General features: G+C 44.2%; 1 protein-coding gene across 3 annotated transcripts in view; it reads left to right on the top strand.

Annotated features, from left to right (window-relative positions):
* NKAIN1 (sodium/potassium transporting ATPase interacting 1) overlaps positions 1–11,102 on the top strand; it is a gene marked incomplete at its 3' end in the record, with an annotated part of 62,580 nt that extends 51,478 nt beyond the window's left edge. Inside the window, exons 5-7 of one of the 3 annotated variants that reach the window (XM_083456197.1) lie at positions 481–541; positions 9,621–9,702; positions 10,513–11,102. In XM_083456197.1, coding sequence (XP_083312323.1) covers positions 481–541; positions 9,621–9,702; positions 10,513–10,522 — 153 coding nt within the window. Of the gene's footprint in view, positions 1–480; positions 542–9,620; positions 9,707–10,512 lie in introns of those variants that run through there. The other 2 variants (XR_014514791.1, XM_083456198.1) reach the window with 2 other exon arrangements.
* Between the last annotated feature and the right edge of the window lie 3,918 nt (positions 11,103–15,020).

Raw genomic sequence — 15,020 nt, 5'->3', positions numbered from 1 at the left:
TGAGCGCTGCAACCCCAGAGTCGGCCACGACTGGACCTAATAGTCGGGGTCCCTTTACCTTTACTTATGCATTCCTAGTCAGAAGCAAACCCCTCTTGAGTTCAATGGGATTTATTCTCCACGTGTGGTCCCAGTAAGCACAATACATCTCAGCCAGCATTTTCTGGCCCCAATCCCTGGCTTTTGTTTTTGATACCCAGCTGAGGAAGAGTGCTAATGAACTCCAAAACTGGCTCGCTTCTCTTTCACTTTGAAGTAGGGCCCAATCATGGTATTGCTCTTGATCTTGTTTTGATCTTGGGGGCCTATGTGGCTGCCTGCGATTTTGTGTGTGCAATTTGATTAAGCTATTCAGCCTCATCTTGACCATTTCTGATTCTTGCCAAACTGCCACTGCTGTTTCCTTGCTTTCAAATAATTTGCTTTTCTCCCTCTTTCTCCCTCCCTTTTCTTTTCAAAAAATAATTTTATATTTTGAAGCTCTTCGGATTTGTTTACGCCTGCTACGTCAGCAAAGTGTTTATGGAGGAAGAAGACAGCTGTAAGTACCTTTCATCTACTAATAACTGGAGATACTTGGCTATGGAGTACTCCAGTTAGGGGTAGAGGGAGTGACATGTAGCTCAAACTGTTTATATGACGCAGTAATCGAATATGGTTCAAATGCCACCTTGGTGGCCTAGCAGGGATTTTGAACCTGTTGTTGTTTAGTCGTGTCTGACTCTTCGTGAGCCCATGGACCAGAGCACGCCAGGCACTCCTGTCTTCATTTTGAACCTAGGTCTGCCCAATTTAAATCCATCATACTTATTAACCCATGGGTAGGCAAACTACTGGATCCGGCCCAATCGCCTTCTGAATCTGGCCCGCGGACGGTCCGGGAATCAGCGTGTTTTTACATGAGTGGAATGTGTCCTTTTATTTAAAATGCATCTCTGGGTTATTTGTGGGGCATAGGAATTCGTTCATCCCCCCCCCCTTCAAAATATAGTCCTGCCCTCCACAAGGTCTGAGGGACAGTGGACCAACCCCCTGCTGAAAAAGTTTTCTTACCCCTGACCGCTACCCTAGATGGACTCCCTGTGTTTTGTGGGTACCAATCCGTGTGGGGTTGGTAGTAAACAGGGAGATAAAAGCTTCTTTTATTTATTACATTTATACTTCACTTACCCTTCAAAGAAACTCAAGATGGTGCCTGTGGTGTTTTCCCCTCACTCTCTCCTCACAACAATCCTGTGAGGTAGGTTCTGAGAGAGAAAAAGGCACTACATTCCAGCAGGCAGAAGCTAAAGGTTTCTCCATTCCTCCCCTTCCGATTCTCTCCATCCCGACAAGCAAGAGGCAGTATCTGTGTTCAAGGACACATTCCAATGAGGCGAAACCACTGGGGCAGCACAGCAGGGCCTGGGGAGAGTCCTGGGGGCCACACAGAGAATCCTGAAGGGCCACATTAGCCCTACGGGCTGGATTTCCCCATTCAATGCCATTCACCTCCGATGCCTGCGGAGGAAGGCTGGAGTCCCAGTTTGCAAAAGAACAATGAATGTATCCTCTAGCATGGTTAATTCGAAAATGTTTCTGCAAGCAAATCACCCTGCCAGCCTGTGGCTCATGTTCAGATAACATTCTAAATAGATGTAGCGGAAAATTAAAACCTTTTGTGTAAAACAGGACACTGCCTGGCCATTGTAATAAGTTGCTTGGAATAAATTTGAAGCTGGGAGAGGCTTATTTGCTCCTGATAGCTTCCAAACGGCAGCATCTGACACAAATGAAATTATTAATAAAGTTTACACATGAAAAAACCCATTTAGGGAGCAGCAAATTATACGTATCATCCTACGCAGAGCTTGAAATACAGGCGGAAGCTGGTCCTTCCCTGCATGTTTCTCTTTCCTAACAAACTTCAGAGAGAGCTCTCGGCTTTGACAGTCATTCATTTAATTCCAAATCTAATCAGACAGTCCATTATGAAAAGAAGAGACTCAAGCTCAGCTATGGCAAAATTAATATTAGAAGTGTAACAGAAGCGTCTCTGAATGCCTCTCACACAATATGGAATGGAAAGTCAGAAGACCAGGCTGGAAAGGGGGACGTCATTGCTCCATCTATGTATCTATATTGCAAAACATTTTAAAAACAGTACAGTGGTACCTTGGTTCTTGAACTTAATCCATTCCAGATGTCTGTTCCAAAACCAAAGCATTCCAAAACCAAGGTGCGCTTTCCCATAGAAAGTAATGCAAAATGGATTAATCCGTTCCGGACTTTTTTTAAAAAAAACCTCTGAAACAGCAATTTAACATGAATTTTACTATCTAAAGAGACCATCATGAAAGCAATAATCATTGTACTGGACTGTAAAATAAATAAGACAGTGTTATAGATGATAAAAATTTAAATTATTATTGTTTTCTTACCTCCACTGATGATAGTCATTGTTTGGATGGGGGGCTTTTATCCATTTCTGCAGTCATACAATCAATCAATCAGTAGCTGAACTAAGTTCCACACAGTCACAAAAACAAATTAACCGAAAGAGTCTCAAAAACAAAAAAAAGCAATCGGAGGAGGCGGCGGCGGCGCTGGTAGCGAAGGCTCTTTTCTCCTCCGTCTCCCCTTCCCTCCGCTTCCTTTCCTCGGGCAGGGAGAGGAGAGAAGGAAGCAGTTCAGCTGGAATACCATCACTCCTGCTGTGAGAGGCTGAAGGTTGAAGCCGTCCGCCATCCCCGGAGCTGCGGGGAGGGGAGCCGAGACCCAACGCGACAGGACGCCGGTGCAGAAGGAGAGCTAGTCGAAGGAGGCTGCCGGAGAGGGGAGTTCGCCCTGTGTTCAAGAGATTTATTCCCAGTTTTCCAACACCGTCCGGAAGTATCACCACATAGTGGATGGCCGCCGAACTAGCTGCAGAGTTCGTGTTACGCTCCGAACTACAAGCTATCAAATTACAAACTACAAACAGCTATCCCAAATCTTGCCTCAATCTGGACCTCAGTCTATAGCTGGGTGGAGCTTTCGACTTCCTAAGAGGCATAGTTTTTGAAATAGGAAGAATAACCCTGATTGGTAACAAAGATTTACAAATGGTACTTACTAGAAAGAAACGTAGGGACCTGGGGATAGCGACAAGCCCATTGTTCCAGGAGTGTTATGAGAAACAGAGTAAAATCACGCAATACCTTTTACATACAAGGGACAACGAGAATGGAAATGGAAACGGGCAAAAGATGGCTGAGATGGTTGAGTTGAAGCAGGATGAGGCTCTTCCTTTTCCCTCTGCTGCTCAAGATCACTCAACCTTCTCTAGAGGAATACAGGACACGGAGAATAACAACCAAAATAGAAATACAATGAGCCTGGCCCATGAAATAGTCTTGGCTGAGATATTATCTTCAGAGCTACAGGAAGAAACCCGAAACTCCCAGAAATCCCAGACTTCATCTATGGGCTCCCAGACGGAAAACAATGACTGCTATCCTCAGGACTGGCTGCTCTCTATAAATCTGGATCTGGCAGCTATGAAAAAATACTTAACAATAACAAATGGGCTGCTTCTGACATTAGTGGAAAATTATCCCCTCCAAGCTAAAGGCTCAGAATTTCATGGTGTCAATCCACCAACCACCCCTCAAGAGCCAGAATATACAAAGCAACCAGCGACCAGCAAGTGCACACAAGGATCAGCAGCGGAAAATCATTTACAACAAGGAAAGGACATAGGGTTGTATGTATCTGTCCCTAAAACTGAATTTCCTATTGAAGTAAATCAAAAGAAGCGAGGCATCAGTAAGAGATCCCATAAGAAGAAAGCTGAAATTAAAAAGAAAAGTAAGAACATAAAAATTGCAAGGAAATCTGTTATAAACCGGCGTGCATGTAAAGTATGCTGGAAAAGACTATATAAGCTGATCCCAACAAAATCAAAAACAAACTCTAACAAACCTGCTATACATGGCAGCAGAGAGAACAACAGTGTGGATCCAGGAAAAAAGATCCAGCTGAAGTCTTTGAAAGAAACATCATCGCTGCCTAACAAAACAAGTGAGGAAACGGAATCACTACCCGGGTGCTCTATGCTGAAACCCCAAGGATCCATAAATATTAAAGAAGACTCACCCCATACCATTGATTATGGCAGATCTCAAGATGAGCCAGTAGCAGGGCAAGACTTGCCCCAGGATAAAGGATGGAAACTGATGTTGGCAGATAGGAAGTTAGCATTTCTTAACTACCCGAAGCCAAAGGGCTTCCTTACACAGGAAGAACGCTCGGTGCATTTTGTGAATACTTTAGATGATATGCTGCCAGGGAAAATAAAATTAAAGGACATTACCTCAGTAGATTTCATATTCTACAATGGATACTCTCTGCGAGTGATTGCCTCCTTCAAAGATCAAATCTTGGCTAAATATATATATAGATCAAGACATTTGCTGTTAAAGAAAAGGATAACGGTAATAAGATTCTTTGAAAACAGCACATGTTTGAAATTGTTCCCTGATGAGTTTACGACAGCTGAGATAAGATTTTCTTGTAAACCAAAGGAGGAGAGAGGACACTCAAAAGACAAACTGGAACATACTGAGCAAGGGTCCTTGAAACTAAGACAGGAGATGAGACTGCCTAATGAGGGGACGGATAACTTCTATCCAGAAGAAAAGGCATTAATAAATCAGTTTGGATTGTTGCCTTCCCTTGCCCAATCTGAGATCTTGAGAAGATTGGAGACCCTTAGAAATAAGCTAACAGAGATGAATGCTCAGGAAAAAGTAAGAGAGGAAGAACCGGCAACGGACCAATTAAAGAAAGAGAACCTCTCTGAAAAAGCCAAGACAGACCCCATGAAAGATTACTCTTATAATACCTCTGCAATTGCAGAGATAAACCTGTTAACAACAGATCTAACACAGTGCGCAAGGGACAAACTACCATCTAAGAAGGAAACCATCCTTATGGCAACCATGAAAGACTACCTTTATAATACCTCTGCAGCTGCAGAGATAAACCTGACAGCAACAGATCTAACACAGTGCGTAAGGGACAGCAACAATCTACCATCTAAGAAGGAAACCATCCCTATGACAACCACAACGCGCTCTTGGACCAGCATGAGATACCTGGATGAGGATGAACTTGGTATCAGTCAAATAGAACACCTCAAGGTAGATTCGCCAAAAAAAGGAGTTCTGATCACTAATGTTAGCACGCTGCACCCTTCAATTGACTCCATTGAGTACCTGGGCGACAATACATCTATGGACATTGCCAAAATGAATGAAATCCAACTAACAGATAAAAAGATAGGCCCAAAAAATCTTTTAAAGGCAAATTGACTAAGATCAATGTTTGGCAAGACAACGTGCAACCTTGCCTTGCTAACTTGGAATATTGCAGGTTGGCAAAAGAGGGTTTCTGACCAATCCTTTGCTAAATACATCCAGAGACATGACATTGTGTTTCTCCAGGAGACCTGGAGCACAAGTGAAGTGGAGCTAAATGGTTTTTCTGCGTTCTCCCTCCCAGGTCTTTTAAGTACTAGAGGGGGGCGAGTTAAAGGTGGGTTAGTTACCCTAATCTCAACAAGGCTAAGGGCCATATTTAAAAAACTAGACCCACTAGACCATCTGGCCACAGCTGTGCAAGTACAGTGGAGAACCCACAGCTTGCTGCTGATTAACGTATACCTACCCCCACAAAGAGAGAAAAGATTGATAAGAAACAATTGGGCTCAGTTAGAACAGTATCTTGACAAACTATCAAATCAATTTCCTGATGCCTCTGTAGTGGTGGCAGGCGACCTAAATGCCAGAACTGGACAATCTGATGAGGCTTTGTATGCCCATTTCCACGAAACAGTCCCCATTATAGAGGAAACCCACCCAATACCAGCTAGAGTCTCAAAGGATAAAGGCTGCAATTATGCCGGCTTATGCCTACTACACTTGGTCAACAAGTTGGACTTGGTTATACTAAATGGCCGTACAGAGGGGGAGAAGGTCGGAGAATTCACATTTATATCTAACAATGGCGCCTCCACAATTGACTATATAATCGTGTCGTATGATCTTCAAAACAAAGTTCTGGAATGCAAAGTGGAGGAGCGCTTAGACAGTGACCATCTGCCATTAAGTGCACTCGTAGCTGCGGGAAAGGATTTATCCTGCGCTGAGAAAATCGAGCATTCGAGCCCTACAGCTTTGGAGCTCAGATATTCGCGTATCAGATGGACAGATGAACTGCATAAGGAAATTTCAAGTAGGCTATGCTCAAAGGAATTCCTCACTAAGAGAGAAAACCTCATAACTTCCTCTAGCCATGAACTAAAGATAAATTTATTTCAGGAGTTAATTTCACTCCTTCAAGATTCCCTGAAGGAAAAAAGGAACAGGCCAAGTAGGCAATCTTCAGTATATAAAAACTCCAAACCCTGGTTTGATCAAGAATGTCAGGACATGAAGCTAAACTTACTGAAAAAATACAAGAATTATAGATCTGCCAATTTACCCCAACTCCCCACGGGCTGGTTTGAAGATAAACGAAACTATAAAATTCTGATCAAAAACAAAAAACTCCTGGCACAGAAAAGAGAATGGAAATGCCTAATAGATGCATCCAGAGAGAGAGATTCGGCCACCTTCTGGAGACTGGTAGCAAATGGAGTGCGATCTACTTCCTCAGAAGTGGAGTATACTATACCTGCAGGGACTTGGGAGGCATTTTTCCAATCTTTATATCCAGCTCTGCCTTTGACACAGCCACTAATACAGTGTGCGGCAGGTGATGAGTGGCCCCCGGTGTCGGTTGCGGAGATTAGGAGGCTTATTCAGGCACTCAAACATAGAAAAGCCCCGGGAGCAGATAATATCTCTCCTGAGCTTCTCAAAGCCAATATTGACTGGTGGGCCCCAGTCCTTGCCACCCTTTTCACCAGCATAGATCAAACAGCAATAATACCAGAGGACTGGGGATTGGCAATCATCGTTCCCATATTTAAGAAAGGCTGTAAACTTGATCCAGCCAATTACAGACCAATCAGTCTCTTAAGCATCATCAGCAAACTTTATGCAACTCACTTACGTGAAAAGTTTGCGGACTGGCTGGAACAGGAGCACGTCTTAAAGGAAGCCCAGGCTGGTTTCAGGGCACATAGATCAACTCTAGACCAAGGACTGGTATTGCAACATCTAGTGGAGAAATACACCTCAAAGAAAGGAGGCTCTCTCTATGTAGCCTTTATAGATTTCAAATCAGCTTTCGATTCGATACCCCGGCACAGACTTTGGGAAAAATTAAATGCCACAAACATCGATAGACGTCTTTTGCTTCTTATCCGTAGACTACATGAAAATACTCGGATCCGTGTTAGATGCGACCGTTATGGGAACCTATCAAAGGAAATCCAAAGTTTCCATGGTGTCAAGCAAGGCTGTGTTCTTGCCCCTATTCTATTCAACTTCTATATAAACTCCTTAGTCGGAAAGATGGAGGAAGCAAGTACTCATTCCCCAAACCTAAACAATATACCAATCCCAGTCCTTTTGTACGCAGATGATGCGGCACTTATTTCCTTCTCTTGTGTGGGTCTAAGAAAACTTTTACGAGCTCTTACAGAGTACTGCGAAGCTGAACACCTAATAATAAATTACACTAAATCAAAAATTATGGTGTTCCCCAAGAGAAAACTCCGACATAAATGGAAAATTAATAACCAACCTATTGAGCAAGTAACATCTTTTAGATATCTTGGAATAATTTTTGATGAGAAGGGATCTTGGTGCCATCAGATTAAGAATTCCATTGTAAATGCGCAAAGATCTTTTAGAGCTATCATAAGATTCTTTTACAGAAAAGGAGGTCAATATGTTCCTGCCGCCTCCCAGGTCTTTGTTGCAAAAATACTTCCACAACTGATGTATGGCACCCAGATATTTAATTGCCAAAAACTCAAGTCCCTGGAATCTGTACAAACTAAATTTTACCGCTCCCTACTAGGGTTACCTACCTGTGTCTCCAACACTGCCATTAGGCTGGAGGTAGGTCAACTCCCTATTAATGCCAGGATATGGATCCTGAAGATTCACTTCTGGCTAAAACTCATATTTTTCCCAGTGGGAGTGGCTCCATTGACTTTACTAGACCCGTTCCAGTCTAAATGGAGATTGTCGCTTTATGAAAAATTGAAGGGCCTGGGGCTTTCCCCACAGGAACTTATAGCCGCAGGTTTTGAAAAGGCTAAAATGATGGTGAGCCAGCGAATAGGAGATATAGAGCTTCAGGACCATATGAGCAAGATAGATAAATATCCAGCTATCCAAGATTATGGAAAAGGGTTTAATCTAACCCCATATCTGCTGGATCTACAAATCGCAAAATATAGGCGGGCGTTTACCCTTACCAGATTTGATGTACTGCCATCTGCCTTACTAAAGGGCAGATACGAGGGCACACCCTATGCCGAACGAGTTTGCCCATGTGGTCTGAAGGAGGCGGAAACGGCTTCACATGTGTTGTTACACTGCGACCTCTACGGGGATATCAGGTCACTGTTTATCTCCCCTATCGTTCAGAAATTCCCAGGTCGATCTGAATCTCAGCGGCTGAAAATCCTACTAGGAGATAAAAACCCAGAAGTAACACTGAAAGTGGCCAAGTTTTCTGCGGCCGCGATCAAGCGGAGGGCATTAGTTGTAAAAAAGTAAAAGATCTGACCCTTGGACAAGCCCCCCCCCTTTTTTAAAGTCTACACATATATTGTAGCGCATATATGAGTATATATGTGCGTGTGTGTGGGTGTGTGTGCATATGTGTATTGTTTTTATGTATAATTTTACAACTTTTAATTGACACCATCATTCCCTCGTAAACTACTGTTGTTTTTATGCTTTTTTCTTTTCTTCTGGTCTATGACCGTAATAAACTTATTCATTCATTCATTCAAAAAAAAGCAAAACAAATAGCAAAAACAAAAGCACCAAACTTAATCCATTCCAGAAGTCCACTTGACTTCCAAAATGTTAAAAAATCAAGGCGCAGCTTCTGATTGGTGCAGGTGCCCTGGAAACAATAGCCAACAGCCGCATCGGATGTTTGGCTTCCAAAAAAACGTTCAAAAACAGGAACACCTACTTGCGGGTTTTCGGCGTTTGAGTAGCAAGGTACCACTGTAATGTCAAGACTGCCAGAAATAGTGTCTTTCAGCCATCAAATTCATGAGAAAACAGATTTTTTAAAAAAATTCCTCTTGAAAGACAGTAATGAGGGAGACAAATGCACCTCACCAGGTGGAAAAGGGGCCTCAAAAATGATGATAATAATCAAGAAGTTGGGTTAAGAACCAAAAATCTCTGTAACTTCCCTTGCGTGCACACCATATATTTAAAGCACATGGCTTTACCCCAAAGAATCCTGGGAGCTGTAGTTTGCCCCCACTCACCAAGCTATACTTTCCAACACCCTTAACCAACTACGGTCCCCAGGATTCTTTGGGAGGGGTCATGTGCTTTAAAAATGCATGGCGTGTCTGCAGCCTCCACTGCTGCGTTTTGTGTGTTGCTGCCTTTGTGGTTTGGTCTGTTGAGCTGTTTGATATGAATGCTTACTCCTCGTTTTTCACCCTGCAGTTGATTTCATTGGGGGATTTGATTCATATGGCTACCAGGCACCCCAAAAGATGTCACACTTGCAGCTACAGCCTTTGTATACGTGAGTATCTCTCATTTGTGGGGATCAGGGATGCATGGGGGCTGCTAGACACTGCCCTTACCTAGATCCTCTTCCCTCCATGTTGAGAGAAATGATATGTGTCCCCTTCGCTAAACACTGCACTGATCCTGCCACTGGCACTATGGACTGTCCATATGAGGGTGGAATTTTCAATGGGGAGGGGATGCATATCAGTCCATGAAATTTATATGAGATATTGAACCACGTGCAATCTAAGCCACGTGTAAACACAACCACCCTATTTATTTAAACCGGATTTATATACTGCTTGATCATCAAAACCAGTGTATATAAGATATCAAATTATTGATGAAATCAGATGTTGGAAACAAGTTAGCCTTTAAGCACCTCTTATAGATTGACGCAGACAGTCCTGAGCTCTGACGCTTAGGGATGTATTCAACTTAAGTTTTACTCAAGAGTAGACCCGTTGAAATTAATGGGCCTAGCAGAGTCCTCTCCATTAATTTCAGTGGGTCTGCTCTAAGCAAGACTAGCGCTGGATACGACACTTAATTTTTAATACCGTTTTTAGGAAATTGCATTGAATGCCATTGGGTGTATCTTTTAAACAGTTTTTAGGTAAAGCGCTTAGAACTTTGTAGCATATAAAAATATTGTACATAAATAAGAATGAATGAATGCATGAAAAAAATTGAATGGGCCCTGTTTCATTCAGGTTTTTTGAATGGTTCTGAATTTAACTCACTGCCCTTAATGGTGATTGCTGAAGCTTTGTTGCCAGCCCGGGACTAAATCTGATGCCTTTGCTCTGTTTTGTTCTTTTAGCTCTGGATAACTGTTTCCTTAACTACAGTGAGCTGGCCCCTGGGGACGTTTGCAAAAAACGCAAGGCAAGCAGGGTGCCGAATATGATAAAATGATTCCAAAGCCAAATGGCAGTCACCTCCTCTGGAGATCTGGTGTGGCCTGAAATCCTGCCCAGAGACAACACAGTGACTCTTCCTGGGTTCATTTCCTCCCCTCCTTTCTCTTTAACTCCTTCATTTGAGTGGCCACAGAGAGTTTTCATGCACCTGGAAGATGATTCTGGCACAAGTTCTCTCTGCTCAAGACTGAGGAACCAAAAAGAAGCTCGACGCTCCACCTGCTGGCCAGTGTTTGTAGTGGTGCTGGTAACTCCAGCGAATTTTTTTAAAAGGAAAATCAAGCAAGGGCAATATTACGTTCCAGAGAGGGCAAGGAAAAGCCCTATTTTTAAGGAAGACCTCTTTCAGGTTTTGAAGTGTTGCTCTTTTTTTCTTTAATTGTTCTGGATCACTTCCTGTTGTCCCATTTGCTTCTGAGCAAATGGCTTTGCAATGTGGCACAGGCTGCAAGAGAATCCATACATTGCAATAAAGAGTGAGATAGATATATATCTGACATCTGGAAAGGGGAAGCTTCATTAGGTCTGAAATCTGTTCTTCCCGCTCCCAGCCCCCGTACACCCAAGGCTTCCCAATCCCGTTCACTATTTAAATGAGCATCAGTTAAAAATCCAACTCCTGGTAACCGCAGGAGAAGACAAAATAGTTCTTTGATCATGGAGACAGAACTGAATATATGCGTACTGGGACAAACGTGTGGGTTTATTTCTGAGCTGGTATTGCATCCCAGTGCTTCCAAGTTTATATGTGAGAATCCAATGGGAGCTATTCCATTAGGCCAAAAGGGGAGGTGCCCCACCAACCTCAGCCAGCCCCTCCTTCATCTCAGTATTGCCCCTTGTAGAACTCAGCAGGGAGGAGGACGGGAGCCAAACCTAGAATTAGTTGTCTGTGGCTGTCTTTGGCTCTGGCTCTGCCTGCTGTGGCTGGCTCTGCCCACCATTAGTCCCCTTGTCCTAACAGTCCCAGTGGTACCAGCCACCACTGGGAGACATACTGTTTCCAAGAGGGTGCCAAGAACCATTTCCAGGAACACGATCAATGCCTTCCAAAGGGCCAGAATCTCATCAGCTGGTTTCTCTTTCTTATTTTCTTTCTGTAAATTGGTGATACAGGACCCTCTTCCCTCCAGGTGACCTACTTTCTCAACATCTCAGTGCTGTACGCTGCAGGGTCAATAATTTCTGCAGCCTTCTCTAACTTGGTGCTCTCTAGATGCTGCTGACCTACAACATCTGGAGAGCATGGTAGGGTGAGGAAGGCTGCCATAAGTTTTCATAGCCTCTATCTATCTATCTATCTATCTATCTGCCCAAACACACAAAAGCTTGTTCAGAATTGGTCGCAGTTGCCTCATTCTGACACCAGGCAGTTCCCAGTAGTGGCTGGTGGCACTCGCCTCACCTCCCATCACCAGCATCACTGTATCTTACCAGGCATAGGCCACGGTAAGGGTGGTGCAGTGCAAATGCACCAATAAAGAACACCAGATTGACTCTAGTAGTGTGTTTGCACCACACAGGCATTGCCACCGCCTTGCCCTTCTTCTTCTTCCCGCTAAGCTGAAGGTCAGGTGAGCACCACTCCCACCATGTGCTGACCACCATTGCCAGTCCTGGTCACTCCAAACTAAAGTCATCGCTACCAAGCCATGTTCATAATGCCATTATATTCCCAGGTGTGGGCTTCCAAGGAAAAAGTTCTCCTCCTTTAGCTCTTCAACATTAAAGTTGTGGTTTTAGTCATGTATTCCTATTTACAAAAATTCTCATCCTGAGGTTGGAAGCCTCAGTTATTGTTTCACACATACTTTTTCTTGTAAAGCTGAATACACAGAGCAGTCCCATTGAAATGAATGGACCTAACTTAGACATGGTCATTACTTTCAGTGGGTCTTCTCTGAGTAGGACTAGCATTGGATACACCCCATACTATTTCAATACCCACTATGTACGCCTGACTTCCTTCCCATTTCACCATACAAAAGACCGACAGACATACAAACATTCTGCCAATTTAGTCATCAGTTTCCCCTTCCCTTCGGATGAACTATCTACCTTTTTTGGTTTATATCACCATTTCTGCATATTCAGCCACATGCTCCTTCATTGCCTCCTTTTTTTAATATAGTGGGGGGTTTTTAAACAAAAATATCAAAGCTGTTCTGAGGATGTTGGAGTAAGGATATATTCGCGATAGCTTAAGTACTAGCCAATCCATGCTGTGCACATTCAACTTCTGCACACTTGAATTGTGAACTAAACCCTCACATGAGAATTGTCCATCTCACCCCAACACAAATGTGCATCCTGAGCCACTCCAGTAAGGTTTTGTTTGTACACAGCTAAAATGTGACCTCCTGTGGTTAAATAAAAATAGAACCCATTCCTCTCTCTCAGAGAAGTGTTTCCACTCAAGGAAATCAGTGGAGCCAAATAACAAACACTGTGAATAATAATAATAATAATAATAATAATAATAATAATAATAATAATAATTTTTTATTTGTACCCCGCCCATCTGGCTGGGTTTCCCCAGCCACTCTGGGCGGCTTCCAACAAAGATGAAAAATACACTAAAATGTCATATTAAAAACTTCCCTGAACAGGGCTGCCTTCAGATGTCTTCTGAATGTCAGGTAGTTGTTTATCGCTTTGACATCTGATGGGAGGGCGTTCCACAGGGTGGGCGCCACTACCGAGAAGGCCCTCTGCCTGGTTCCCTGTAACTTGGCCTCTCGCAGTGAGGGAACCGCCAGAAGGCCCTCGGAGCTGGACCTCAGTGTCCGGGCAGAACGATGGAGGTGGAGACGCTCCTTCAGGTATACTGGGCCGAGGCCGTTGATAGGGCAGGTGCTTAAGACCCAGAAAGTGATGAGCCTGGGGCTTGAGGATGCCTAGTGGCACTAGCCTTTCCTGGAAGCTCTGTCTCCTGAAGCCAGCCTTCCAGAAGCTGATGTCCTCCATATGTGGTTGAACTCCATCTCACATTAGCCCCAGGCTGTATGACTAGTGGTCAGGGATGATGGGAGCCGCAGTCCAACAACATATGGAGGACAGCAGGTCAAGAAAGATTGCTGGAAGGTATCCCTCCTAATCTCACTTGTGATGGTGTGAGCAATAGTTATTCATTCCACAGTGGGAGAAATGCAGTCAGTACTTGCTCAGGAATGCCTTGAACTGCCGTAATGCATTAATGCAGGACGGAGAGCTGGGTATGTAGGAACCTATAATTTTTTTTGCAGCTGGAACATAGCATACTGTACAAAGGTAGGCGTTCCATCTGTTGCTCACCCACTTTGGGCCTTATGCCCCACCCACCACTGCCAACACCCACCCACACCAATAAAGTTGCCTGCCCTCAGACTAAAAAAGATTCTAAGCAGTTGGGTTAGAAACTGCAAGGCTAGATACTTTTCTAGACCTGCCTTCCCCCAATTTTTGGTACCCTCCAGATGCTGCCGTACTGCAATTTCCATCATTCCCAACTGTGGACAGTCCTGGCTGGGTCTGAAAGGAGTTGGAGGCCACCAAGTTGGTGTGTCTACTTCATCTGGTTAATTCTGCACCAAACATAACTGTGGCCTGATAATATGGCTGACTGCCAGCCTTTATTTGCAACGCTGAGTATCTCCCATATCTAGAGCATGGCACATAGAGACAATAAATGGGGACCTATAAACCCGAAGTAGGGGACGCGGGTGGCGCTGTGGGTAAAAGCCTCAGCGCCTAGGGCTTGCCGATCGAAAGGTCGGCAGTTCGAATCCCCGCGGTGGGGTGCGCTCCCGTTGTTCGGTCCCAGCGCCTGCCAACCTAGCAGTTCGAAAGCACCCCCAGGTGCAAGTAGATAAATAGGGACCGCTTACTAGCGGGAAGGTAAACGGTGTTCTGTGTGCTGCGCTGGCTCGCCAGATGCAGCTTTGTCATGCTGGCCACGTGACCCGGAAGTGTCTCCGGACAGCGCTGGCCCCCGGCCTCTTAAGTGAGATGGGCGCACAACCCTAGAGTCTGTCAAGACTGGCCCGTATGGGCAGGGGTACCTTTACCTATAAACCTGAAGTATGTGTATGCACGCACACTGAAGTCTGCTCCTTTTGCCTGCCTGCAACTGGTATTTCTGGAAGAAAAGTCCATGTGCCATCAGTTTCTTTTCCCCATTACCCAAATATACCTGATATAAGATGCTTGGCAGTGCATCCTGCCTTAGCCAGTCTGGGGCAAGCTGAGCAACTGGAACAGGCTTTCAGCATCACTTCTAGTAATATATTCCCCACTGGCCGAAAACTCTGCTCAGAATTTTGTCCTGCTGAACTGGACAAAAGAATGTGGGAATCTCCTGATATGGGGGCAGGATGCGGCAGCTGTAAGACTTACTTTTTGAATGAAAGATTGTGGTTTTCCCCAAAGC

The sequence above is a fragment of the Podarcis tiliguerta genome (genome assembly GCF_965153285.1).
Source record: "Podarcis tiliguerta genome assembly, chromosome: 8".
In the NCBI taxonomy this organism is placed as follows: Eukaryota; Metazoa; Chordata; class Lepidosauria; order Squamata; family Lacertidae; genus Podarcis; species Podarcis tiliguerta.
The sequence above is the reverse complement of the archived record's forward strand: the minus strand, read 5'-3'. Positions and strand labels throughout refer to the sequence as shown.